Source organism: Thalassophryne amazonica, chromosome 2 (genome assembly GCF_902500255.1).
Source record: "Thalassophryne amazonica chromosome 2, fThaAma1.1, whole genome shotgun sequence".
Taxonomy (NCBI): domain Eukaryota; kingdom Metazoa; phylum Chordata; class Actinopteri; order Batrachoidiformes; family Batrachoididae; genus Thalassophryne; species Thalassophryne amazonica.
Window position 1 is genome coordinate 92,038,049 of NC_047104.1, and position 27,270 is coordinate 92,065,318.

The 27,270-nt window shown below is 42.7% G+C and overlaps 1 protein-coding gene across 7 annotated transcripts; it reads right to left on the bottom strand.

Moving 5' to 3' along the window:
• Positions 1 to 242: 242 nt before the first annotated feature.
• On the bottom strand, positions 243 to 20,602 carry LOC117527068 (5-hydroxyisourate hydrolase-like). 7 transcript variants are annotated; one of them, XM_034189249.1, is made up of 5 exons: positions 9,079 to 9,189; positions 7,931 to 8,082; positions 3,962 to 4,101; positions 3,735 to 3,870; positions 243 to 512 (listed from the first exon to the last, which is right to left on the bottom strand). In XM_034189249.1, the coding sequence occupies exons 2-5, from the start codon at positions 8,015 to 8,017 to the stop codon at positions 423 to 425; spliced, it is 453 nt and encodes a 150-aa protein (XP_034045140.1). In that variant the 5' UTR covers positions 8,018 to 8,082; positions 9,079 to 9,189; the 3' UTR covers positions 243 to 422. The 7 variants fall into 7 exon arrangements, 3 of the variants coding, with proteins under 3 accessions (XP_034045140.1, XP_034045145.1, XP_034045148.1); XR_004565431.1 differs by lacking the exons at positions 3,735 to 3,870; positions 3,962 to 4,101; positions 7,931 to 8,082; positions 9,079 to 9,189 and adding exons at positions 951 to 1,492; positions 1,582 to 2,044; positions 2,328 to 2,550; XR_004565433.1 differs by lacking the exons at positions 3,735 to 3,870; positions 3,962 to 4,101; positions 7,931 to 8,082; positions 9,079 to 9,189 and adding exons at positions 951 to 1,097; positions 1,383 to 1,492; positions 1,582 to 2,550.
• Between the last annotated feature and the right edge of the window lie 6,668 nt (positions 20,603 to 27,270).

Consider the following 27,270-nt stretch of genomic DNA (forward strand, 5'->3'; position numbering starts at 1 on the left):
CTCAGTCGTACATACACACAATGGGAAGTGTGTTGGTTGTGTTTTAACAGATCTGCAGTAAAAGACATTGAAGAGCAGTGCTGTGTCTGTGGCCTTCTTAAACACTAGCGTGAAACATCACACACGCGCACACAACCGGTCAAACAATACTAGACAATAACTTTGTGTCACGAGTATCACTGGTTACTTGGATACTTGTATCAGTGTGAGAATGCTTATACAGGCATTTGACAGTGAACAGGAAAGATACACAGTATTTATTATTCCACACATACATCCAGTAGTTTTTAGAAATGTAAAACTGGTTTAACTGTATAAACACTTCAAGTGCAGCACACATGTATTATGTGTGTATATGACTGACAGTGAATTAGCGTTGTGATGTGTGACGTGGCATCAGGAGGATCATCATGCTCTGCTCTCTAGCTCCCCCTGTAGGTACTGTAAGAGAAACGACTCAGCAGCAGAGGGATGTGGTACTTTTGTCCAGGATCATTTATAGTGAAGACAATCTGCAACATAAAGAGTTCAACTTTTAACAGAGATTTAATAGAGATAACACTGTTATCAGCATGTGCGGATGTTGCAGCCAGGACCATAAGTATTTGCACAGTGAAGTAATTTTGCTCCTGTTACACCACTACAATGGCGATAATCAAGATGTGCTTTTAGTGTTGACTGTCAAATTTCATTCAAGGAGTTGAAGAAAAAGTAATGAATTATTCATTTAGGAATTAAGGCCATTTTTATGTACTCCCACTTTTAGAGCACATAAGAAACTGGACAAAGTATATATCAGGATTAGTGTGAATACAAATCATCACTTTTACAGTCAGTTCCCTTTACTCAAGTGAAGGGGTGTGTTACAGTTCGGGCTGGAGTAGAGCAGGGAACCCAAAAGCTGGGAGCAGAAATGAGAGTGGAGTGAGGCAGAACACTGGTTTATTTACAAGAATGTATGAATGTGGATTAAGAGGCAGCCTTGCAAGGTGGAGACAGGGCCCACTCTGCGGTGGAACCAGGGAACCGCAGACCAGGTGGCATCGAACCGTAAATGATGTAATCCGGAAGCCAGGTGGCCGCCTGCAAGCTGGCGTCTGGAGAACATACACAGGTGAGTGAATTACTGAGCACATGAACTGAGACAGTTCCAGAAGTAGATCAATTCTTATTCATAGTCAAATTAAGTGACAGTTTATCTTAGCTGAGTCCAGCGTGTTGAAACGAGCTGAAGCAGTTGAAACGAGCTGAAGCTAGAAAAACGACAACAAAAAAATGCTGAGCTTGGGAACTCAGACAGACTGCAGGAAAAATTGCTGCGTGCAATCAAAAGAGCGTGGGAGCTCAGAATAATCACTGCATACAAACGAGAGGCCAGTTACCGTGAAAGATACGCTGAGTTTCTGGCGAAGATGGAGTGAAGAGCCGGGGCTTATATGCAGGGACTGACGAGATGAGTAGCAGGTGTGTCGATCAGCTTGCGGCGCGCCACCTGTGCAGAAGAGAAACAGCAGCATCAGGAACAGGCAGCCCACAACAGTACGCCCCCCCCCCTCCAATGGGAGCCCCCAGGCAACATACCAGGACGATTAGGATGATCCTGGATGAGGGAAGGGTCCAGAATGAGGCCCTGCTTGACCCAGGAGCGTTCTTCAGGGCCAAACGTCCAGGATCCTCCGGACAGTCTAGGCTGGGTGACCGTCCACTATCCGGGCAGGTGGCGTCAGAGGAGCTGGAGGACACAGAGGGCTGGAGTGCACCGGTTTTAGTCGGGATACATGGACCAGGTCGATCCGCAGTGAATGCGTTAGCCGGAGTCGGATGGCTGAGGGGTTGACCACCCGGTCAACGATGAAGGAACTGATGTATCTGGGAGGTAGCTTGGGAGAGTCCGTCTGGAGGGTTACGTCCCGCGACGAAAGCCACACCTCCTCCCCGGGCTGCTAGTGGGGGGAGGGGGTCCGGTGCCGGTCAGCATGGCGTCGAACCCCAAATGATGTAATCCGGAAGCCAGATAGCCGCCTGCAAGCTGTCGACATGGCATCTGGAGAAGATACACAGGTGAGTGAATTACTGAGCACACAAACCGAGTCGGTTCCAGAAGTAGATCAATTCTTATTCACAGTCAAATTAAGTGAGAGTTTATCTTAGCTGAGTCCAGAGTGTTGAAACGAGCTGAAGCAGTTGAAACGAGCTGAAGCTAGAAAACAACAACAAAAAATGCTGAGCTTGGGAACTCAGACAGACTGCAGGAAAAATTGCTGCGCGCAATCAAACGAGCGTGGGAGCTGAGAATAATCACTGCATACAAACGAGAGGCCAGTTACCGTGAAAGATACGCTGAGTTTCTGGCGAAGATGGAGTGAAGCCCGGGGTTTATATACAGGGACTGACAAGATGAGTAGCAGGTGTGTCAATCAGCTTGAGGCGCGCCACCTGTGCAGAAGAGAAACAGCAGCAGCAGGAACAGGCAGCCCACAACAGGGTGGACACATGAACATTTCCAAATCGGTGAATCAATGATGACACTCTATGGTAAATCTGTGTGGAGTAGACAGTTCTCAAAAACTGAGTGACTGTGCAAGATGGAGAAGAGTGAAGAAAGCCACCAAGACACCCAGACAACACAGAAGTTATAGGCTTATGTGGCTGTGATTGGAGAAATTGTGCACAGTGCAAGTTTTGTATTTTGCATCACCACTCTTAGCTTCACAGTGGAGTAGAGTGGAGAAGGATATTCTTTCACCAAAACAGACACATCTAGGTTTGCATCTCAGATGTACCTTCTGGCAATTTGTAGCTGAACTTTAAGGTCTTCTTTTTTAAGAAAATCCTCCTCCATACCACTCCATCATGCTTCATCAGCTGTGTAACTGTGGATACAAAATGCAAAGTCCAGGGGGATTATGGGAAATGTTTGCAAATAACTTCTTCTGGCTTGTCTGGGTGTCTTGGTGGCTTTCCTCACTCTTCTCCTTCTTGCATAGTCACTCAGTTTTTAAGAACTGTCTACTCCATACAGATTTATCATAGAGTGCCATACTGTTTGTATTTCTTCATAATTGATGTAAATAAAGTCCAAGACATATTCAGTTGCAGCTTTACCATCAGAGAGCCTCGTTCACAATGACCACAAAAGACTCCAAGCTGTCACTGATGTTAAAGGGGGCAACACACAGTATTAAGAACAGGGGTATGTAAACTTTTGATCAGGGCCATTTGCGTAGTTTCTGTTGTCATTATGATTTAAAAAGAGTAAACACAGTTGTTTAACAATAAATGGCTTCACTCAACCACTAACCATGAGTGAACAAAAAGCTTTTGTGTTATCATTCATAATCTCTGAAGAATTGGCCATAAAACCAAAAATTCTGCCAGGGTATATAAACGTTTGAGCACAGCTGTATAACTGGTGATGCAGCAGTCAAAAGTTGCACTATGGGCTCTAAAAATGGAGAGACTACATATAAGTGGCCATAATTCCTAAATGGCTCGTGCATTATTTTTGTTAGACCCTTTGAATGAAATCTGAAAGTCTACCCTACAAGCACATCTTGATTGTTTAATATTAACTTCACTGTGGGGGTGTAAAAATTGTGCCACTGTCCAAATATTTATGGATTGAGTTGTACCAGAAATAGAAATATGGCAACATCACCGCTTCACATAAATGTGAGAACACAGCGCAGTCTGAATGAGTATGTTTCTGGATAAAATTTCAACTGAATTCTCACCTCCACATACGGGTAAAAGCAGGTTTCTCCCAAACGTTGCCAATACTGAGCAGTATCAAAGTGCAGTTTGTACACACCAGGTGTAAACTTTTGTTTTGTGATCAGCCCGGGGCAGCGTCCATCTTCATTAGTGCTTCTGATGGGACAAAGTACTATTATTTTGTGATCAGTAGCATTACCTAATGGTTACGCTTGATGCTTTGGATGGTCCTGTTCTGTTTTAATACCCAGTTGTAATCAAACACCAGGTAGCTGTAGAAGGATCCTGATGGTGGAGGCTGAGGGTCATGCTGGAGCCGGGGACACCCGTGGCAGTGTTCAGCACATGGGTGGTCAGGGGACTACCTGAACCTGCCATTGCTGTGGTCTACAGAACAATATCAATATGAACATTTTAAACACCGGTTAACTAAAAGTGATCTGAGAGTTCATACCCCCACTAAGTCTGAATGAGAAGAAAAATACAAGAATCTCTTCATGCTGTACTTCTCTTGATGTAAAAAGAACAAATTGGCTAGAAACATGTATCCATTTTTCCATATATTCCATGAGCATACAAATATTTATTTCTGATGAAGTGAACACAGTAAAATCTGGCAATATTAAAGAAAAAAGAAAAACGTTCCTGGATCAGCCCTCTGAATTGGTTAAATGGGCAGCACAGTGGTTTAGTGGTTAGCACTGTTACCTCAAAGCAAGAAGGTCATGGGTTCGATTCCCGCTTGTGGCCTTTCTGTGTGGAGTTTGCGTGTTCCAGCCCGTGTGTGGGTTCTCTCTGGGTGCTCCGGTTTCCTCCAACATCCAAAGACATGCAAGTGAGATGGACTGAAAACCTTATATTGTCCGTAGGTGTGTGTGTGGGTGTGATTGTGTTTGTTTGTCTGTATGTGGCCCTGTGATGGACTGCCCAGACAGCGAATAGATCCGGGCCGGATGTAGCCCAACATCTGGTAACAATCCCGAAAACAGATCCAGTCCACACAGTTTTTGCACCCTGGCCCAGATCCAGCACGGCTCCGCTTTACAGTTCTGGAACAGATCCGGACCAGATCTGAACTGGATCCGCAAAAGACCAACCATTTACAGACCATATCTGGCACGGATCTGGGGCAGATGTGGACCGCATCACAGCACCATGGCAGGAACAAGTTTTACAGGGGTACGTTCCGTGGATCTGAGGAAACTAATTTGTATCTGTAACACACAGATCAGTGTCCCTGGACTTATAAAACTTGATTGTCGTAAAGAAACAAAACGCTTTGCAATAAGCACTTAAAAAAGCCTCAGTGACGATCACGATTACAGAGTACAGTTTACAACCGCTAATGGATAGTTTCTACCAAGTGCAGATAAAATTGCTTATTGTTATGCACCATGTTCCTGCCACGGTGCTGTGATGCAGACCACATCTGCGCCAGATCCGTGCCAGATATGGTCTGTAAACGGTTGGTCTTTTGCGGATCCAGTTCAGATCTGGTCCGGATCTGTTCCAGAACTGTAAAGCGGAGCTGTGCCGGATCTGGGCCAGGGTGCAAAAACTGTCTGGACCAGATCTGTTTTCAGGATTGGTACCAGATGTTGGACTACATCCGGCCCGGATCTATTTGCTGTCTGGGTGACGTCCTGTCCATGGTTCAGCCCACCTCATACCCTATGACCTCTGGTATAGGCTTAATCTCCTCGCGACCCTTAATTGGAGTAAGCGGTTGAAGATGAGTAAGTGAGTGAAAAAAATAATTGCATCCACACATCTATGCACTGAGTGTGTCATAAATGCAATGCAAATGCAGACATCACTGAAATATTGAGCTTAGTGTTGTAACAGTTATTCAAGCATACTCCATTTGATCTTGAATGACTGAGTGAATTCTTACATCTATCTTTGATTAATTTTTAAATTAATTTTATTAGCAAACAGAGCGGGTCTCTCCGCACGCCGCCGCAAATCTGAACAGGCTATTATATCCACAATAGACCTTACAGTACAGATATTTGTCCATTCCTTCCCATGGATGACATAAATAATGTGAATTATTATATGGTATGTGATTTTGCCAACTTCTGATTGGCCCATTCGCCACTTTCTGAGCTGTACCATGCCGAGTTGACCGCTGGTGCCAAGTACACCTCGCGTACAGTGTAGCGCTAGCCAATCGAGTGACGCATTCTATCGATAACGACCAATCAGATAACCTGATACAACGCCTACTTTGGCTGTCAGTTTGTTGACAAGATTCTACATGATGCCTGTGCATTATTTCACAAAGACTATTCCTTATTAAGCCCCTTTCACATGGGCCCGCTTCGAGTTGCGTTGTGTGTCGTCATGACAACGGCATGTACACAATGCAGTAAAAACTAAGAGCACAAAAAAAAACAAAAAAAAAAACGCTGCTGGCTGCAGCAGCTCCTCAGTCTTCTCTCACAAATGTGTTTAAATACAGTCCATAAAAGTCCTGCTCACAGACTGACTGCCAGAGACAGGACATGTCAACGTTCAGTAAAAAGTCCGGACATCTCCAGTCCACTCACGGATGATTTGTTCGTGCGCGCACATGTGAGCAATTAAAAGAAAAAGAAAAAAGGCTGCCTGCGCTCCTCGCTCTCCGCAAACTCTCTCATTGTCATGTATCATGTTAGTGTTGGGGTTTTTGTTTGTTCCCTTTTGTGGCTGGGTGGTTTGTGTTTGTGTTTTTGGGTCTGTATGTCTCTTGGCTGCCTTCACTGTGCTTGGTGGGGGCAGTACTCGGTGAGTGGGTCACGCCCTGTTCTGGGCCTTTCTACACTTGTTTCCGGGAGTATTTAGATGCTACTAGTTGCACTTGGTGTTGCCTGATCATTGTGCCCTGTGCCAGTGCTTCAAGCTCAGTACTACGTTTTGTTAAGCTGTCTCTTGGTGTTTTGACTGCCTGCCTGTGTTTTTGTCTACGCCTCTGCCTGATGTTTCGGATTTGGTTGCTCTTCTTGGACTGTCTGTTTGTGTACCGAACCTTGCTAAGCACCTCAGTAAAAGCCTCTCTGAACCAGAACTGTTCCAGTGAGTCCTGCATTTGTCTCCTGCCTTCCTCATCTGACAATTGTGATACTCATCACTGTGTTAAAGGACATAAGTCCTGCTCACAGACTGATTGCTAGAGACAGGACATGTCCACATCAAGTATAACTCCAGATATCTCCACATTTACTCAGACGGTTTGTTCACGCGAGATGCGCATCTCGTGGTCAAAGTAGGAAAGATAAACTATAACAGAACTCAGAGCGGAGCCCTGCAGCTCAGCACAAGAACAAATATAAACTAGAAGAGAAATCTGAGTGCACAGTCTGTCTGCAGTGTGCACCTGACGCAGACATTCCTGCGTCGTCATGACACCACAGGAAGCTTGAGGCAGCCCTGGTGAGAAAGGGGCTTTAGAGATTGTGCTCATGAAGTATTTTGGACCTGTTGGTTCAGTATGACAGTAATAATAAAGAGTTGAAAGTTGAGATAGATTTTTCAGTTTTAGTATGTTTGACAAACTCCCAATTTTCTTGTTTACCATATAATAACAGTTATAAAGTTTTGATTTCGGTGTACCCGTGATTATGTGGACCTGGTCAGGATGGGGTTCACTGAGACCTTGGTACACCTCATCAAAAGTCTATAATTGTAGACTATTATCTCCATCATAACACGGGCAGCTGTGCCTCTCTGTGGTGCACAGTAACACATCATTGCATGCGTCATGCTCGGCGCTGGATGGATCTCACGCTGTAATAAATGATCACCTTCTGACTCTGGAGGAGATATAACATTGAACTTGTGCCAGGCCATTACACCATTAATAAACATGAATATCACCTCCAACAGTGGTCCAGGAGTGTTTCACAGCACGAACATGGACATGAAGTCGGGACAGTCGCCTGCGGTTAAAAATCCTCTCCCCCCCCAAAAAAAATTAAGTCCATGTGATAATGCAACCATCGTGGTGTCCAGAACCATGTTGTGCTCCTGAAGTGTGCAAACAAGAAAAAAAGAAAGTTCCTTGGAAAGGCTCCGTCTGAGGGACTGCATGGCCCAATGCCAGCAAACTTGAGCAAAGCTGTCCAGTGGCAGGCGCGCACATGTGCGCCCTGTGCGCACACTTAGTGGCCCATGCAGCGTTATGCATACGCATACACATACACACACACACACACACACGCGCACTTGCACGCACATGCGCGTGAGGTACACAGCACTCCAGCCTGTGTCTGCCATCCAGACATTTGGAGATTGGGCAGTCTGCAGCGTCTTTTATGGCCATCTGACAGCTGTCTGTGTCATCTACATACGCTCTGGATGCGATCTGACAGGTGTGGATGAGGCAGTCTGTGTAGTGCAGCAGATAAGAGAATATTTAGAGCAGAATCCTGCAAATGGTGATAAAAGCATCAAATTTGGCAGAAATAGTCCTCAGACAATCCTCTTTTGAGAAAACCAATTGGCCACTTGAATTTTCAGTTGACGTTCAGGTCGAGGTCAATTGAAGAAATACATGGTTAGTCAAAATTAAAAGATGCTCCAATCATATTCAAACCTATGCCACATTATTTGCCTGATCATAAAGATTCCAAAAAGGTATGGTTTGGATGGTCTGTAACTGAATTCTATGGAGTTATGGGATAAAAACAGCAAGAATGGTGACAAAGGTCAGTGTCCGTTTTTACAGGAGTCAAGAGTTAAAGCTGCTCCAATTTTGGTAAAAAGTGATGCAAATTACTAGTTAACACAGTTTTAAAAAGGAATAGTTTGAACCATGTATCATTCTTACTTATCACGTTACGGGGTAACATATGTCACGTCATAGAATCCAATAGACGTAGACCTTGTTTGACCTTTACTTTGGAGATCAAGCATTCAATACTGTCAAAACTATTCCATTTATTAATCCTATTAGCTCAACCAATAATTTGCATCACTTTTTACCAAAATTGCGCAACTTTAACTTTTGACCCCTGTACAAAATGAAACTAAGCTGTCACCATTCTTGCTGTTTTTATCCTGTAACTCCATAGAATTCAGTCACAGATAGTCCAAACTATACCTTTTTGGAATCTTTATGATCAGGCAAATAATGTGGAATTTTTTTCAATATGATTGGAGCATCTTTTAATTTTGACCTCTGTGTAATTCTTCAATTGACCCCTACCTGACTATGCCGGATTTGTTCACACAAGAGAGGCACGAGTTCTTTTTTACTCATGTTTACTGTGGTCTTCAACTTTTCACAGGTACACCGTAGAACTGGTGAAACAAGTGATATACAGAGAATGAATCTCAAGTGATTTAAACAAATGATTTGGAAACTAAGAAAAACACACATACCACTTTGGCCTGCTAGTGGACAAACCGGGAGCTTAAATGGCTTATTTCTGTCTTCCTTTATAGCTTCTAAAACACGAGGTCCGTCTTCCTCAACTATTTTTTTTTTTTTTTCTTAGCGTCAAACAGGAAGTGACCTCGTTCGGTTACTTGGACAAAACTAAATGAAGTAATTTTAATTTCACTAAGCAACAGAATATAGCTGCCTCTTCAGCTATACAATATAAAAGAAATGTAAAAATAAACAAAACACACACGAAAATAAATGTGAAAAGTAGACTTAATGCATTTGTGGTGCAAAGGCTCCACCTAGTGGCGAAACATATTGTCAAGTGACCCAAATTTTAACTGCTGCCACAATCCCACCATCATCACACTACTGCTTCAGTATGTGATCAAACAGAAATGAATGCAGCCATGAACTTAGCAAACATTAGCAAATACACATTACATAGACCTTACTCCGCTTCAAGTAAAAGCACAGTCTTATGTATAGTCCTTTCTAATACAGTCTTTGTTATTCGCGTTCCTTTCTTGTCTCGAGTAGAGTCACTGATGAGGAGTTTGACCTTTCTGACTCTGCCGTCGTCTCCTGGTGTGACTTCCATGACTTTGGTGAGCTTCCACTCGTTCCTTGGAACACAGTCCTCTTGTAGAAGAACAATGTCATTTATCCTCGCATTTCTTCTGTTTTTATTCCATTTACTTCTCTGTTGCAGGTTTAACAGATAGTCCTTCCGCCATCTGGTCCAGAATACATTCGCCAAATACTGCACTCTTTTCCATCTTTTCTGCAGGTACAGATCTTCTTCGACGAATTCTCCAGGTGGCGGTAAGATAACTGCTGCTTTCATTGTCAAGATGTGGTTTGGTGTCAACGGCTCTGGTCCTACCCCAGACAGCAAATAGATCCGGGCCAGATGTAGTCCAACATCTGGTACCAATCCTGAAAACAGATCCAGTCCAGACAATTTTTGCACCCTGGCCCAGATCCGGCACGGCTCCACTTTACAGATCCGTGATGCGGACCACATCTGTCACAGATCCGTGCCAGATATGGGCTGTAAACGGTTGGTCTTTCACGGATCTGGTCTGGATCTGTTCCAGAACAGTAAAGTGGAGCTGTGCCAGATCTGGGCCAGGGTGCAAAAACTGTCTGGACGAGACTGGTTTTCAGGATTGGTACCGGATGTTGGACTACATCCGGCCCGGATCCATTTGCTGTCTGGGACCGGGTCGTTGATGCATTCTGCAGTTAGCGGTTGACTGTTCACTATTGCCATGGCTTCATACATAAATGTTCTCAATGATGAAGTGTCTAATCTTGAAGCTGACTGGTCGAGAATGGATCTTAGGATATTTGTTACTGTACAAATCTGTCTCTCCCAGACGCCGCACATGTGACTTGAAGCAGGTGGGTTAAATGCAAAACTTAAACCCAGTTTTTTCACGTTCTCTTGAGTTATTTGGGTTAAAAGCTCATTCCTTGCACCGATGAAATTCGTGCCTTGATCACAATGTAGTTGACCGATGTTGCCACGTATTGCAATAAAGCAGGGGTGGCCAAGTTCGGTCCTTGACAGCCACATTCCTGACACTCTTAGTTGTCTCCCTGCTCCAACACACCTGAATCCAATGAAAGGCTCATTAAAAGTCTGCTAACGAGTCTTTCATTGGATTCAGGTGTGTTGGAGCAGGGAGACAACTAAGAGTGTCAGGAATGTGGCTCTCGAGAACCGAACTTGGCCACCCCTGCAATAAAGCAACGAAGTGCGTTGAGGAAACAGTCTGTGCTGCAGGTCATCCAAAACTTCTAAGTGGATAGCTCTCGAGCACATACATGTAAACAACAGTCCATATCTCTTTACTTCCTTCCTCCCTTCTTTTACACAGAATGGTCCGAAGCAATCCATACCACTTTACGTAAATGGAGGGGTGGCTTCCAATCTTTCTGATGGCAGATTGCCCATTCTCTGTTCTTGATTGTTTCCTATATTTTCTGCATTTGACACATTTATATATGAATGATGACACTTCTGTACTGCAGCCAATTATCCATATGCCATTAGCGCGTATTTCATTGACTGTCATCCCTCGACCTTGATGATGTATCTTCTCTTCTTCTTCTTCTGTTTGATGAGTAGACGTGAAACATGATGCTCCTTTGACAGGATGACTGGGTGCTTGATGTTGGGATGGAGTGATGCTTTAGTTAGTCTGCCTCCCACCCTCAGAACACTGCAGTTGTCCAGGAAAGGATCCAACTGGTTTAGTTTGGAGTCTGATGTCTTAACTTCCTTTTTATATTTGAGGGACTGAATTTCTGTTCTGAATACTTCACTTTGGACTGTGCGAATAATGAACTCCTCGGCTTCTTTCCTTTTTTCCAGGGAAGTGCTTTCATTGGACATTTCTTTTGTGTTCTTTGCATACTTTGCACATCTCTTTAATCTTGCAATAGCTTTCACAGACCTTGTCCAATCTGAGAACTTTTCTAGACGTAAAATGGGTTTCTCCTCCTTAGCATTGACAGCGAAGACTTGTGTGACTTTGAGTTCTGGATCTTGAGAACTAATCTCTTTCACTTGAAGACCTTCCGTTGGTAGTTCCTTTTGCTTTAAGAAACTTTGTCCTGTGAACCAGTTCGATTCTACTAGTTCCTTTGTCATGACTCCATGCAATGCATGATCAGCGGGATTTTGTTCTGAGGCTATGTATTGCCATTGACTTGGTTCTGTACTTGACCTGATTCTCTGTATTCTGTTGGCAACGAATACGTAAAATCGTCTTGTGTCATTGTTGATATAACCAAGAACGACTTTGCAGTCGGTCCAGTAGTACTCCTGGATGTTTTGGATTTCTAACTCTCTCTTTAAAAAGTTAGTGGTTCTCGCCACTACTACCGATACTGAAAGCTCCAACTTTGGGATAGTTGTCACTTTAGTTGGAGCAACTTGTGCTTTCCCCATTACAGGGGTGCAATGAACTTCTCCAAACTTGGTCACAGTTCTTAGATAAGAGCACACACCATAACCATATATGCTGGCATCAGAAAAGCTGTGCAGCTCGTACCTCTGTACTTGGTTGAATGTTGATGGGACATAACAACGTGAGATTTTTATCGAGGACAGGTTTTGGGGGTCTCGTAGCCAAGCTTCCCACTGAGACTCGAGGTCTTCTGGAAGCGGCTCATCCCAGTCCAGTTTCTCCTGACACATTCTCTGAAGGATTCTTTTGCCAACTAGAATGAATGGAGCTACAAATCTGGGTGGATCAAATATTGAAGCCACAGTGGAGAGCACTCCTCTTCTAGTGAAAGGGTTGTTCTTTACGACAACTCTGAAATGAAATATGTCTGAGGTTACACACCATTGAACTCCTAAGGCTCTCTCCATCTTTGGTTCTCCTAGAGCTAGATCTAGGTTGTGTGCTTCTGATCCACATTCTTCCTTGGGAAGAGTGGCAATCACTTTGCTGTTGCTGACGAACTTGTGGAGACACAGTTTCCCTGTCTCACATAGTTCTCTAGCCTCTTTTATAAGCTCAGTAGCTTCTTGCTATGAGTCCACACTTGCCAAACTATCGTCCACATAGAAGTTGCGTTGAAGGAACTTCACAACGGCTTGACTGAATTTGTTTTCGCCTTGAGCAGCTAGATGCTTGAACCCAAAGTTAGCGCATCCTGGTGATGACGCAGCACCAAACAGATGGACTCTCATACGAAACACTGATGGTTGCTTTTCCATGTTACCGTCTTCCCACCACAGGAATCGAAGGTAACCTTGATCTTGTGCGAAAACATGGAATTGGTGGAACATGCGTTCTACGTCGCACATGATAGCCACATGTCCTTTCCTAAAATGGCACAACACCCTCACGAGGGTGTTTGTGAGGTCTGGGCCTGACAGAAGATGTTCGTTCAGGGATGTATTCTGATACTTTGCCGAGCAATCGAAGACGGCACGGATCTTATTTGGCTTTTGCGGATGGTAGATGCCATGATGAGGGATATACCATGCTGGATGGTTACTTAGTTCAGCTTCTGGCACCTTCTCAGCATACCCTCTCTTTATGATGTCTTCCATAAATGCCAAATCTTTGAAGTAGCGCTGATCTTTTCTGAGGCGCCTCCCCAGACACTTGAGCCTGTGTTCTGCACAAAGTTTGTTGTTTGGCAAATCAGGTCTTTGTTTACTGAAGGGTAGTGGCATTTCCAAGTGGCCATCTTGCTTGTATTTTATGCCTCTTTTTACTTTAGCCAGAAACAACAGATCTTCTTGTGACATTGTTTCTTCTTCAACACTCCTTTCAACAAAGTCCATCTCCAGAGCTTTGATTATCTCTGCTGGAGTTGTTATTTCTTTGACTTTGTTTCTACTCACAAAGTGGACTTCAGTTTTAAGTTTACGAGTATGTGTGGGTTCTAAAGTTGGTAAGACTTGTTTAACAATAACACGATGACTTACTCCAATTTCATCTTCATACACACCTTCAGAGTTTCTGTAACTGATGATGCTCCACCCAAGCTGGGATTTCTGTGCAAATGGCTGGTCTGCTTCACCACTGACCACTTCTAGAGGGAGTAAAGCTTGAGGACAATTATATCCAATCAACAGTCCAACTTCACAATTGAGCATGGGAGCCATTTCTTTTCACACATGGTTCAGATGAGACCAGTTCTCTGCATTTTTGCTTGATGGGACCTATTGGCAGGAATATAATCTCTGGTATAGGCTGTAGGCAACTTGATTCTTGTTTCAGAGTACAGTGGTCCCTCGTTTATCGCCGGAGTTACGTTCTAAAAATTACCCGCGATAAGTGAAATCCATGAAGTAGGCAGCGCTATTTTTTGCAATTATTATAGATGTTTTAAGGCTGTAAAACCCCTCACTACACACTTTATACACTTTTCTCAAACAGACATTAACATTTTCTCACTTTTCTCTCTTGTGTAAACACTCTTTTTTTCTTCTGGGCGAGAAGATTATAAACAGACACACGCAGAACACAATGCGCGTGCTCTCCCTTCGCTCACTGCCTCCAGAGGTACGGATGCGGGAACCGCAAAGAATCCAAGTTGTCTCTCGGTGGCAACGGAGCTCTGCAGCTGCGGTCAACATCCGCATCAAAACAGCGAGTGTAGTCTCTGGACCTGTTGCCAGATTTGGCGCAGCTCCGCACAGCAGACAGGAGGGCGGTTTACGTTTACCGAGCCCGCAGAAAGCGCATCGGAGGCAGTGAGAGCAATTGTGGTGATGCCGACCTGTGCCGCGACCGGCCCGCCTGATAAGGACGCAGAATGCAATGCGCTGTTAAAAAAAAAAAAGCATGCAAAATTGCACTAAAAAAAATCCGCGAAACTGTGAGGCCACGAAAGGTGAACTGCGTTATAGCGAGGGACCACTGTACATGCCTCTTACTTGTAGATCTTTTAACTTGTGACTTGAAACAACCTTTGTTTTAGATGTCATTGTGGAAATTTTGAGTTTGACTGGCTCAGTTATGGCGTTAAGTGACTCAGCTGTGTCTTTGAGAGTCGAGTAAAGCATACACAAGTCTTTCCTTCTCTGGTTCATCCACAGTCGAAACATACACTGGAATGACTGAGGAAGTACAGCCTTTGGATCCTTGTTGTACAACTCTGTTGGATGTAACTTGCTTGGATTCTTCTTCTTATGTTTCAGACGTTTACTGTATCCAGATTAATCTTTGATTGTTCTTGAATATTCCTTGATTTTTGTTCTTTTCCTCTTTTCTCTCTGTCTTGATGAAGACAACTTGGATGAGGCTTTTGACACTTGTCACACACACTTCTGGAGGTACAGTTTTTGGAGTTATGACCGGATTTAAGGCAGCCAAAGCAGTATTTCAGACTGCACAAATTTAACCCTGTCCTCAACTGACCTTTCCATAATCTTTCGACAGTGTGAAGAGTGTGACCAGGTTTCTTACAAAAGACACGTGATGTTCACCTTTTCATCTGAGGATGTGCTAAATGTTTTAACAACCAACATGGTTTTTCTTCTTGACTTGTCTTTGAACGGATGCTTATCTGATCCAGTTGGCTTTATTGCATGCAGAGAGGTGATAGGGTTGCATGCAATTCTTGCTTCTTTGTTAAGAAATTTCACAAAATAACTGAAATCAGGGAACATTCTGTTTTCATCTTGGAACTCTGTTACTCTTCTGTTCCATCGTGCGCTTAGCCAATCAGGTAGCTTTGCTGCTATTCTCATTTAAAACTTGCAAACTTTGCACATAGGGCATGGCTGACTCCACACTGCTCAGGAAATCTGCGAACTCACGTAGGTCTTTACTGTCTTTAGATGTGATTTTAGGCCATGACTGAATCTTATCTCGATACGATTTGCCTATCACAAATGGATTTCTAAATCTGTCGTCAAGTATTTCCCAGGCATTACAATACGCTGTGTCTGTTCCAACAAAAAAATGACCTTCTATAGCCTTCTTAGCTGAACCTCCGACATATTTTCTTAGGAAGAAGAGCTTTTCTTGGATAGGCAGATTTTTATGGTTAACTAATGTCTGGAAAGACAACTTCCAATCACTGTATTGCAACGGGTCACCTGTAAAGACTGCAGGCTCCGGGATTGGGATTCTGTTGGCTGTTATTGCTTCAGTGAGTGTCTTCACAAGATCTATGGTGGCTCCTTCATTCACAGTTGGAATTTCTGTTTGAGGCCCAAATGCTTGAGGGAGTGCAGATTGGTGGTTGATAGGAGCTCTGTTTTGGGAAAACATAAATGGTTGACAGTGCACATTTGGAAAGTTGAATTGTGGGAGGGAGCTGTCCTGCTTTACTTGAGGATTAACAACAAAAGGTGATTCTTCATCCTCACTGTTTACACTTTCAGCATACACCTTTAGCCTTGCTTGTGCTGCATTGTGCTTTTGCATCTCTTTTATTAGTTCCACTTCTTTTCTCTTTCCTTCTAACTTTGTTTTAATTTTGGTGCTCTCTGCTAGAAATTGAGCTCTTTTGTTTGCATCCTCAACTTCAAGTTCTCTTATTTCTTCTTCACATACGAGGGCTGTCAATAAAGTAACGGTCCTTTTTATTTTTTTCAAAAACTATATGGATTTCATTCATATGTTTTTACGTCAGACATGCTTGAACCCTCGTGCGCATGCGTGAGTTTTTCCACGCCTGTCGGTGACGTCATTCGCCTGTGAGCACTCCTTGTGGGAGGAGTCATCCAGCCCCTCGTCGGAATTCCTTTGTCTGAGAAGTTGCTGAGAGACTGGCGCGTTGTTTGATCAAAATTTTTTCTAAACCTGTGAGACACATCGAAGTGGACACGGTTCGAAAAATTAAGCTGGTTTTCAGTGAAAATTTTAACGGCTGATGAGAGATTTTGAGGTGATACTGTCGCTTTAAGGACTTTTCACGGTGCGAGACGTCGCGCAGCGCTCTCAGGCAGCGTCATCAGCCTGTTCAAGCTGAAAACCTCCACATTTCAGGCTCTATTGATCCAGGACGTCGTGAGAGAACAGAGAAGTTTCAGAAGAAGTCGGTTTCAGCATTTTATCCGGATATTCCACTGTTAAAGGAGATTTTTTTAATGAAAGACGTGCGGACGGATCCACGCGTCGGGACACAGCCGACGCGGTGCGGCGGCACAGGAAAAACACCTCCGTGTTGATAACCATTTGTAAAATCCAGGCGGCTTTTGATGGCTTTCAGTGGAGTGAGTATATGAGAAATTGTTTAACAGGCAGGACATGTTCCAACTTGTCCTTAAGGCTTTCAACAGAGGTGTTTTTCCTGTGGCGGAGCGTCGCTGCGGCTGCGTCCCGACGCGCGGACCCGTCCGCACGTCTTTCATTAAAAAAAATCTCCTTTAACAGTGGAATATCCGGATAAAATGCTGAAACCGACTTCTTCTGAAACTTCTCTGTTCTCTCACAACGTCCTGGATCAATAGAGCCTGAAATGTGGAGGTTTTCAGCTTGAACAGGCTGATGACGCCGCCTGAGAGCGCTGCACGACGTCTCGCACCGTGAAAAGTCCTTAAAGCGACAGTCTCACCTCAAAATCTCTCATCAGACGTTAAAATTTTCACTGAAAACCAGCTTAATTTTTCGAACCGTGTCCACTTCGATGTGTCTCACAGGTTTAGAAAAAATTTTGATCAAACAACGCGCCAGTCTCTCAGCAACTTCTCAGACAAAGGAATTCCGACGAGGGGCTGGACGACTCCTCCCACAAGGAGTGCTCACAGGCGAATGACGTCACCGACAGGCGTGAAAAAACTCACGCATGCGCACGAGGGTTCAAGCATGTCTGACGTAAAAACATATGAATGAAATCCATATAGTTTTTGAAAAAAATAAAAAGGACCGCTACTTTATTGACAGCCCTCGTAGATGCTGTGTTTTCATCAGTTCAATTACTTCTTCACTTGCTGCTACCTCAGCTGCAGCCTCTTGTCTTTGTTGTATTGTAACTGAGGATGACTTGGACCTTGCAGAAATGGACTTTGACTTAAATGAACTCCTAGAAGAGCTACTGTAGGAACTACTTTCAAACACTGACTCTGCATCTGGCCAGGGAATGTTATCTGGATCACCATCTTCTTCTAAAAGACACTTTGCCTTTGCTATGGCGGCTTCACTGATAGCAGAGCACACATCACATTTTCTTCGTATTTCAAACCCAGGACTTTCAGTCTTTCTGAGCTCATTGTAATTGTTGCAGAATTCAGTCACAAGTTTGTTGATATCACTCACTGCCTCAGGGATTAAGTCAGTATCCTTTTTCTTCACCATTTTTTTTTTGAAAAGGTTTATTTGGTATTTCCACTTTTTATAGATGCGCTCCAAATCCTTTGTCAGCTTATTTATTTTTGCCTCTTGTAAAGATTTTCCCTTTTCAGTGAGTGAAGGTTTACTCTGACTTCTGCATAGTACTTCAGAATGTCTGCTGTCATCAGATGTTGAGGGCTGTGGAGTATCCTCTCCATTTGCTCCCTCTTCTGTATCTTTACTCTCATCACCTTGTACAACAGGCTCTGCACTGCTTTCACTGGGCTTATTGGTACCTTTATCTTCATCTGCCATAACACAGACATTTACTGATTTAAGCTTATTCTTGAATCTTAGATGCAGTTGAGATTATGAAAGCAGTATGTGCTTGCTTGATTAACTTATACTTGTTAGCTTGCTTCTTTACTTCAGTGCAACGATACATACAACACGTGTTACTTCCTTTGCAATGTTGTTGCATCTCTTGCTAGCTTCGGTCCGACCATCGCGTTGCCTTCTCCGAAGCAGTGGAGTGTTCTACTATGCCAGATTTGTTCACACAAGAGAGGCACGAGTTCTTTTTTACTGATGTTTAATGTGGTCTTCAACTTTTCACAGATACACCGTAGAACTGGTGAAACAAGTGATATACAAACAATGAATCTCAAGTGATTTAAACAAATTATTTGGAAACTAAGAAAAACACGCATACCACTTTGGCCTGCTAGTGGACAAACCAGGAGCTTAAATGGCTTATTTCTTTCTTCCTTTATAGCTTCTAAAATACGAGGTCCGTCTTTCTCAACTGTTGTTTTTTTTCTTAGCGACAAACAGGATGTTACCTCGTTCGGTTACTTGGACGAAACTAAATAAAGTAACAATTTTAATTTCACTATGAAACAGAATATAGTTGCCTCTTCAGCTATACAATATAAAAGAAATGTAAAAATGAACAAAATACACACGAAAATAAATGCATGTGAAAAGTAGTCTTAATACATTTGTGGCGCAAAGGCTCCGCCTAGTGGCGAAACATATTGTCAAGTGAAACAAATTTTAACTGCTGCCACACTGACCACCGATTGAAAAGTCAAGTGGCCAATCGTTTTTTTCAAATAGAGGAGTGTTTAAGGAGTATTTCTGCTGAATATGATGCTTTTATCACCATTTACATGATTGTTTCAGTTATCTGCTGCACTAGTGCTCTGACACTGCTGACCACGCATCTTTTCCTCCTGACTGCATCGGATTATGGCAATATTTGCCGTGTCAGGCATGCTTCCGGCAAATTCTTGCTATCTGTGACAGGGGCATTAGTGAAGCTTAGGGCTAGTAGCCGGCAATCACCTTAGTTTTTCTTCTGCTTTCCTGTTGCTTAATGCTGATGAATTATATCTCAAGTATAGTTTTTTCTGGACAACTGATTCTGTTTTCTTATTCTCTCTGTCCGAGATGTAGCTGGATCCACATGCTGGATTGGATGATTTCTGTGGACGCGGAAGGACTCTGCTGTAGGAATAGATCCAACAAGTGGCTTGATGACCCCCCCTCCCCAACTCCCTCACCCCCTGACGGTAGACCGGATGACTGCATGGACTCTTTGTCAATTGTTATTGTGTTATGTTCTGTATTGTAAGTGCAGTTTTAAGTAGAAACGAGGCGATAACACTATGTAACACAATTTTTGTTCCTGGGTTCTAAGTGTTATATTTCAACTGCTTATGTCTAAAGTCTATGGAAAAATGACTACATTCAGCACAAACTTTGATTTTATTTTTTTTTAACGTTCTAGAAAGTTCTAAAAGTTTCTTGAATTTTCTAGATAATTCTGGAAACTTCTAGAAAATTCTGTACAGTTCTAGCAGTTAAAGAATATTCTAGAAGACTACTCAGTAGTAGTGAAGCGAATCGAGAATATTCTTGAAAACAGACAAATTTCAAAATATCATTGTCCTGATCACAGAAGCAAAGTTTCTGTGGAATAACAGCTATTTTCTGTTTATTTAAGGCATAACAGGTTAGGAAAACACACTATGTATCCAGGAACAAAACAAAAATAAAAATTTGTTACATAGTGTAATCGGTGAATCACTGCTGATGCTCCAAAATGACGCATGCGCAGTGAAGGCAGGGGGAACCCATTTTTAGGGGGGACCATTTGGTCTACGACACCGGCAACAATGTCTAATAGCTACACTAACAAAGAAAACTTTACACGATGGCAGCAGTGATAAAAATGCTCAATGGACTCACTGGGTACTGAATTCAGTCAAGTTTCAGTGTTGATGAAGTTACTTCATTGCTGGTAAAATCTACTGCTCAGCAATAAAGCTGCAGCTGTTTATCGTGTAACATTCTACACATACATTTCTGCATCTTTACATTTTCTTGCTAAATCAAACATGTTTTTCATTATTAAAGCTGTATTTTTACCTGTTGTTCACACACCACGTGATTCTTCAGCCGCTGCAGTCTGGAAGCACTCATGTGGATGATTAAAAAATACCCAAAGTAGGTCAGCAGTCCAAACCAAATCCTAATTTAATAACCTGTTCAACAACTTCAGTTTTGTGTCACATTATCCGCATTGTCTGGTTTGGTTTGATACACACAGATGTGCTTATCTGTTTTTTTTTGTTTGTTTGTTTTTTTGTCAGCAGAAGACCTGTTGTGCAATCATTCCTTTCTGGGATAGTTTGTTTTCAGCACTTTGAACTTGTGGGCCTGGATTATAAATGCACAAAGTTCAGTGGAACATGTACACATGCACAATGAATTAACACAAACATCATGACATTCTCTCATTGTTATGCTTGACTGTTGGGTAACTCATTCCACCTCAAGCTTTAGGCTTGAATTTACCACAGAAGTGTTATTCAAAGTCCAAACAATTCCACTCAAATTCCACTCAAATTGTTCAGAATATTGTGGAAAATAATAATAGACTGAAGGAATCTGTTGTGAAGGTGTAGTAACACAGACCCACAACAGGGGGCGTAAATGAACGGACAATAGATGAACCAAAAGACAACAATTTAATGTTGTGAATGTGCACAACGGAATACAGACAATAGCAGATTTAGAATCAAGTCAAATATACAAAGGTGACGTGTGGGCAGGCTCGAGGATAGAAGACGTCTGTCCAGAGAAGAGCCGGGTCCCACACGATTTCCACTGCCCACGGATCTGGAGCACACTGGAGCCGCCAAGTCCTGAGTCCCCAGGTGGCCACCATCTCCAGCTGTCAGATCTGGTACTGCTGGCAGGAAGCAGAAACAGTTTAATGGTGGGTGTGTGCACATCCAGCAAACAGTCAGCAAACGCGGTAGTAATTCCAACGGAGGGAAAGCCTCCACCTCCAACCCAGAAACTAGGCACGTGCAGAAATCTGTGAGTACTTATCAAAGTTTGGCATGGGGAGCGAAGCCGTCAGCCCTCCACGTACCACAAACCCAGCCTCCAGCTGCAAGCACTCACCAACTGCAAAAGTACAGATGCAAAAACCTGTCACTGAATAATTCAGGAATACGGCTGAGCAGTTTATCTGAGAGGTAGAATGATATCTCGGCAGGGAGGTGGAGTTGCTGCCCGGCTTTTATGGAGATGGTGATGAGGTGGTGATGAGTGACAGCTGTCATTCCCTGCTGCTCCCGTGAGGCGGCTGCGCCCTCTCGTGCCTGAAGCCCGCACTTCAGGCAGGGCGCCCTCTGGTGGTGCTCCAGCAGTACCTCCTCTTCAGCGGCCCACACAACAGAATCAGTCAGATTGTTAGATTATCTTTTAAGACCTCTGAATGAATTGCACATGGTCACTGTTTAACTTTAACCCTGTTTAATTAAGTAACTCTGTTAGAAAAGCTCAATGAAAGCAGTGTTGTGGTGTCCTTTTTCTGTGGATTGTTCTGAAACTTCTTTTGTATTCTTATTTCAATGACTCAACTAGGTTTGCTTTACTGTTGCTAAATTGTGCTTCATTTTGCTGTCTTTTTAGGGCCAACCAACTTTCTTGGTTATAAATCAGGTTTTTAAATGTATTTATTTGTATTTTTAATATTGTTAAAAATAATTGTGGCTTTATGTAAAACATCTCGAAAGTCACATAATTCTGTGACTAGACAAGTAGAAACCAGCTCTGAGCAAAATGTAGATCTGAAAGAGTTTCAATTTTAGATTGCTGTGACATGCAGCAAAAGACCATATCTGAACTGTGAAACCACAGAGCATATGTGAAGCAGCACCTGCTTTTCTTTTAAAGTTGCAATGTGTAAGATTTAGAGCCATCTACTGGTGAAGTTTCAGATTGCATTATGCTGTCACCAGTAACAATTTTGTTTCCCTTCACCTTTTTGCTTCTTTGGTGACAGGGGGTTATGCTCTTTTGCCTTCTCTTGCAATGATCAATAAATATGACTGTCTATTTCACAAAAATGAGCCTTCTCAAAGTTGTTTGCCTGCACTAACAAACAGTAGACATTGTAAAGGGGAGCAACCACAGATTGCTCTTCCTTTTTTGTCAGTCTTCCAGCTGCACTGCAAAAGGCAACAAGCAGAGTTTTGGACTACGGTAGCAATATGGCATTGCAACATGGTAGCCTCCATGAAGGGGCCCACTCCCCTCTAGACACGAAGGGCTCATTCTAGGCTCATCAATGTGCACATCAATTTGCTGATAAATACCACAAAATTTTACACACTGTAGCTTCAAAGCAACAGGCACACTTCTTGGTGAACTCAAAATAGCTATTTTCTTCAGGATACCTCACCTCAGTAGTATCCAAAGACTTCAGCGTGTTTTAAGATGCCACCTGATCACATATTTTGATTGCTGGGAAGGTAATTATCCATTTTAAAAAAGATAAGAAAGCTCACATCCACTAAGAAGAAAATGCCGTCTGAAAGAACAGCTTCATTCTTCCTTTATACTGTATAGTGTAAAACTACAATTGAGGTGTTCTAAGGCCCTGTTTACACAGGACGGCAGCAGTTGTCTGTTGCACAGCTTAAAATGGGCCTGATCCGCAGAGGTGATGCAAAAACACCTTTCTGTGTAGTCGCTTCATCAGCCCTTTTGCATGTTGTCTCACGTCATGTGGAGTTTGTGCTACAGATGACATCACACACATTTCCATGGAGATCTACCACTTTTTTCACATATATGCTGAATTTTGAGCGGTTTGCCGTTATATTTCCTCACTGTTCATGCGCACTGAGAGCGCATGAGAGAGGGAGAAAAAAATGAACTAAATATTAAATGGTTCATTTTTCACACTCAGTTTGAATTTATCTTATGTGGGTGCATGTGTGTATGCATGTGCATTTCATCTTCATTCATGAGCAGCATCAGCTAAATCGGCAGAAAAATGACCTCATTGTATAATTTGCACCTTTCACTGGACTTTCTCCAGTTGGAAAACAAATGATAGCAATGAAAAATAAAAACAGAACCCTGCACACGCATGCATTATCCAACCTGAACGTGCACGGACAAAAATGTGGAAGAATGATTCATTTAATATTTAGCAGGTTTTGTCTTCTGTGATGACAGACTGTTTAATTCAAACAGTTCAAAGTCAGTCATAATGTCCCAATGAAGTTGGGACATTATGTAAAATTTAAATAAAAACAGAATACCATGATTTGCAAATCCTCTTCAACCTATATTCAACTGAATCCACCACAAGACAAGATATTTAATGTTTAAACGGATAAACTTTGTTTTTGTGCAAATATTTGCTCATTTTGAAATGAATGCCTGCAACACGTTTCAAAAAAGCTGTGACAGTGGTATGTTTACCACTGTGTTACATCGCCTTTCCTTCAAACAACACTTAATAAGCATTTAGGAACTGAGGACACTAATTGTTGAAGCTTTGTAGGTGGAATTCTTTCAAAAAAGTTGGGATGAGACAACAAAAGACTGGGAAAGTTGATGAATGCTCAAAGAACACCTAACTGGAAACAGGTGAGTTGTTGGGGAAAGTGTAGTGACACGGACCCACAACAGGGGGCGCAAATGAACGGTCAATAGATGAGCCAAAAGGTAACAATTTAATGTTGTGAATGTGCACAACAAATATACAGACAATCTCAGAATCTGATAGCAGTCAATACACAAAGGTGACGTGTGGGCAGGCTCGAGGATAGAAGACGTCTGTCCTGAGAAGAGCCAGAACCACACGATTTCCGCCGCCACCGAACCTGGTGAATACTGGAGCCGCCAAATCCCGAATTCCCAGGTGATCACCGTCCCCGACTGCCGGATCTCGTACTGCTGGCGAGGAGCACAAACAGTGAGATAGATGTGGGTGTGTGCACACCCAGTAACAAAAACAGTCAGAAGGTGGAAAGTCACCTCCACATCTAATCACACACTCGTGCAGCTCCTGTTAACCACTTATCTGGTTGGGGTGTGAAGCGAAGCAGTCGCTGATCACACCAAAACGCCAATCCCACAGATAAGGCAACACCCACAGGAAAACGGCTGCAAAGAAGTTCAGACTATAAAGTCAGTGTTAAGTTCAGATACAGCAGAGAATATTACCTTCACAGGTAGACGATATCTCGGCAACGAGGTGGAGATGACGTCCGGTCTTTATGGAGTGAGATGGTGTAGTGTAGATGGGTGACAGCTGTCAAGAGATAATGAGTGACAGCTGTCACCCCCGGCTGTGTCCGTGGCGGCAGCGCCCTCTCGTGCCTGAAGCCCGCACTTCAGGCAGGGCGCCCTCTGGTGGTGGGCCAGCAGTACCTCCTCTTCTGGTGGCCCACACAACATGAGTGTCATGATTGAGTATAAAAGGAGCATCCCCAAAAGGCTCAGCCATTCACAAGCAAATATGGGGTGAGGATCACGACTTTGTGAACATCTGCATGAAAAAAATAGCCCAGCAGTTTAAGAACAATGTTTCTCAACGTTCAATTGCAAGGAATTTAGGGATTCCATCAGCTACAGTCCATAATATAATCAGAAGATTCAGAGAATCTGGAGAACTTTCTACATGTAAGCGGCAAGGCCGTCAACATTGAATGCCCGTGACCTTTGATCCCTCAAGTGGCACTGCATTAAAAACCAACATGTGGAGTTGCGTCAGGAAGGGCATTCGGCGTAAAACCTGTGCCAAATCAACATGCAGATCCACCTTGGATTTGCTGTGGCGACCCCGAGTGCAAACAAGGGAGCAGCCAAAGGGACTTACTTATCATTGTGTAAAGGATCTTATCGCATGGGCTCTGGAACACTTCAGAATACCACCGTCAGTTAACACAGTTTGTCACTACATCTACAAGTGCAAGTTAAAACTCTACCATGCAAAGGGAAAGCCATACATCAACAACATCCAGAAACGCCGCCACCTTCTCTGGGCCCGAGCTCATTTGAAATGGACAGACACAAAATGGAAAAGTGTGCTGTGGTCTGATGAGTCCATGTTTCAAATTGTTTTTGGACATCATGGACCTTGTGGCCTCCAGACAAAACAGGAAAAAGACCATCCGGATTGTTACCAGCGGAAAGTTCAAAAGCCAGCATCTGTGATGGTATGGGGGTGTGTTAGTGCCCATGGCATGGGCAACTTACACATCTGTGATGGCACCATCAATTCTGAAAGGTACATCCAGGTTTTGGAGCAACACATGCTGCCATCCAAGCAACGTCTTTTTAATTGACATCCCTGCTTATTTCAGCAAGACAATGCGAAGCCACATTCTGCACGTGTTACAACAGCGTGGCTTCATAGTAAAAGACTGTAGGTACTAGACTGGCCTGCCTGCAGTCCAGACCTGTCACCCATTGAAAATGTGTGGCGCATTATGAAGCGCAAAATGTGACAACAGAGACTCCGGACTGTTGAACAACTGAAGTCATGCATCAAGTAAGAATGGGAAAGAATTCCACCTACAAAGCTTCAACAATTAGTGTCCTCAGTTCCCAAATGTTTATTGAGTGTTGTTAGAAGGAAAGGTGATGTAACACAGTGGTAAACATAAAACTGTCCCAGCTTTTTTGAAATGTGTTGCAGACATCCATTTCAAAATGAGCAAATATTTGCACAAAAACAAAAAAGTTTATCAGTTTGAACATTAAATATCTTGTCTTTGTGGTGTATTCAACTGAATATAGGTTGAAGAGGATTTGCAAATCATTGTCTTCTGTTTTTATTTACATTTTTCACAATGCCCCAACTTAAATGGAATTGGGGTTGTACAATAAGCATGGTGTAACGGCTGTGTGTTAGGATAAAATTGTTAAATTTTGGTCAGAATTGATCAAATGTCAAGGCCACACAGCACCATATAATCAGTGTCAAATATGTGAGATGTAAGTGTTATCTTGTCTAAATGCCCCTTCTGGTAGTAACGCCCATTTTCTCAAAGAGATTCAGTCAAAACATTTTGTAGCAGAAGACTATCAATTATTTCTACAGTTTCTAAATGTTTTACTTTCACTCTTTTCCTCTTTACATTCAGCACAGATAATGAAAAATAAATGAATGAAAGAATCCACAAATGTCAATGATTTATTGTAAATATGAAAATACTTTTACTACTGTGACATTGAGTATTTCCACTTTTAACAGTGCAAACAAAAACATGTAACCCGCTAAGAATTAGAACATCAGTTTTCTTTAAAAAAACATGGGAAGTCCTACTCAAGATTAAAATCACACAGCTGAACAATTACAGTAAAGTTTACAATAATACACAATATTACACACTGACCCACGTCTGTGCACGTGTTAAAGTGCCAAACACATTGTGGAAGAGAATATTAACATTCTTCTAATTCGTATAAGAAGAGAACATACTTGTATTCTATGAAAAATGCCACATGATAAGGACATATGTATATTACAAAAAACGTGTTTCTTTCCTGATATGTATTGGTGATTGACAGTTGAATCTCCCCGTCATACAGTGAGGCAAATAAGTATCTAATCCACTGTCAGTTTTGCAAGTTTTCCCACCTACAAAGAATGTAGAAGTCTGTAGGTTTTATCGTAGGTACACTTCAACTGTGGGAGACAGAACCTAAAAAAAATAAAACTAAGGAGGGGCTCCGTAAGAAGCATTTCAAAGTCCTGGAGTGGCCTGGCCAGTCTCCAGACCTGAACTCAATAGAAAATCTTTGGAAGGAGCTGATACTCCAAACCTGAAAGATCTGGAGAAGATCTGTATAGAAGAGTGGACCAAAATCCCTGCTGCAGTGTGTGCAAACTTGGTCAAGAACTACAGGAAACATCTGACCTCTGTAACTCCAAACAAAGGTTTCTGTACCAAATATTATGGTCTGTTTTTCTAGTGTATCAAATACTTATTTCATGCAACAAAATGCAAATTAATTATTTAAAAATCATACAATGTAATTTTCTAATTTATTTTTTAGATTCTGTCTCCCACAGTTGAAGTGTACCTATGATAAAAATTACAGACA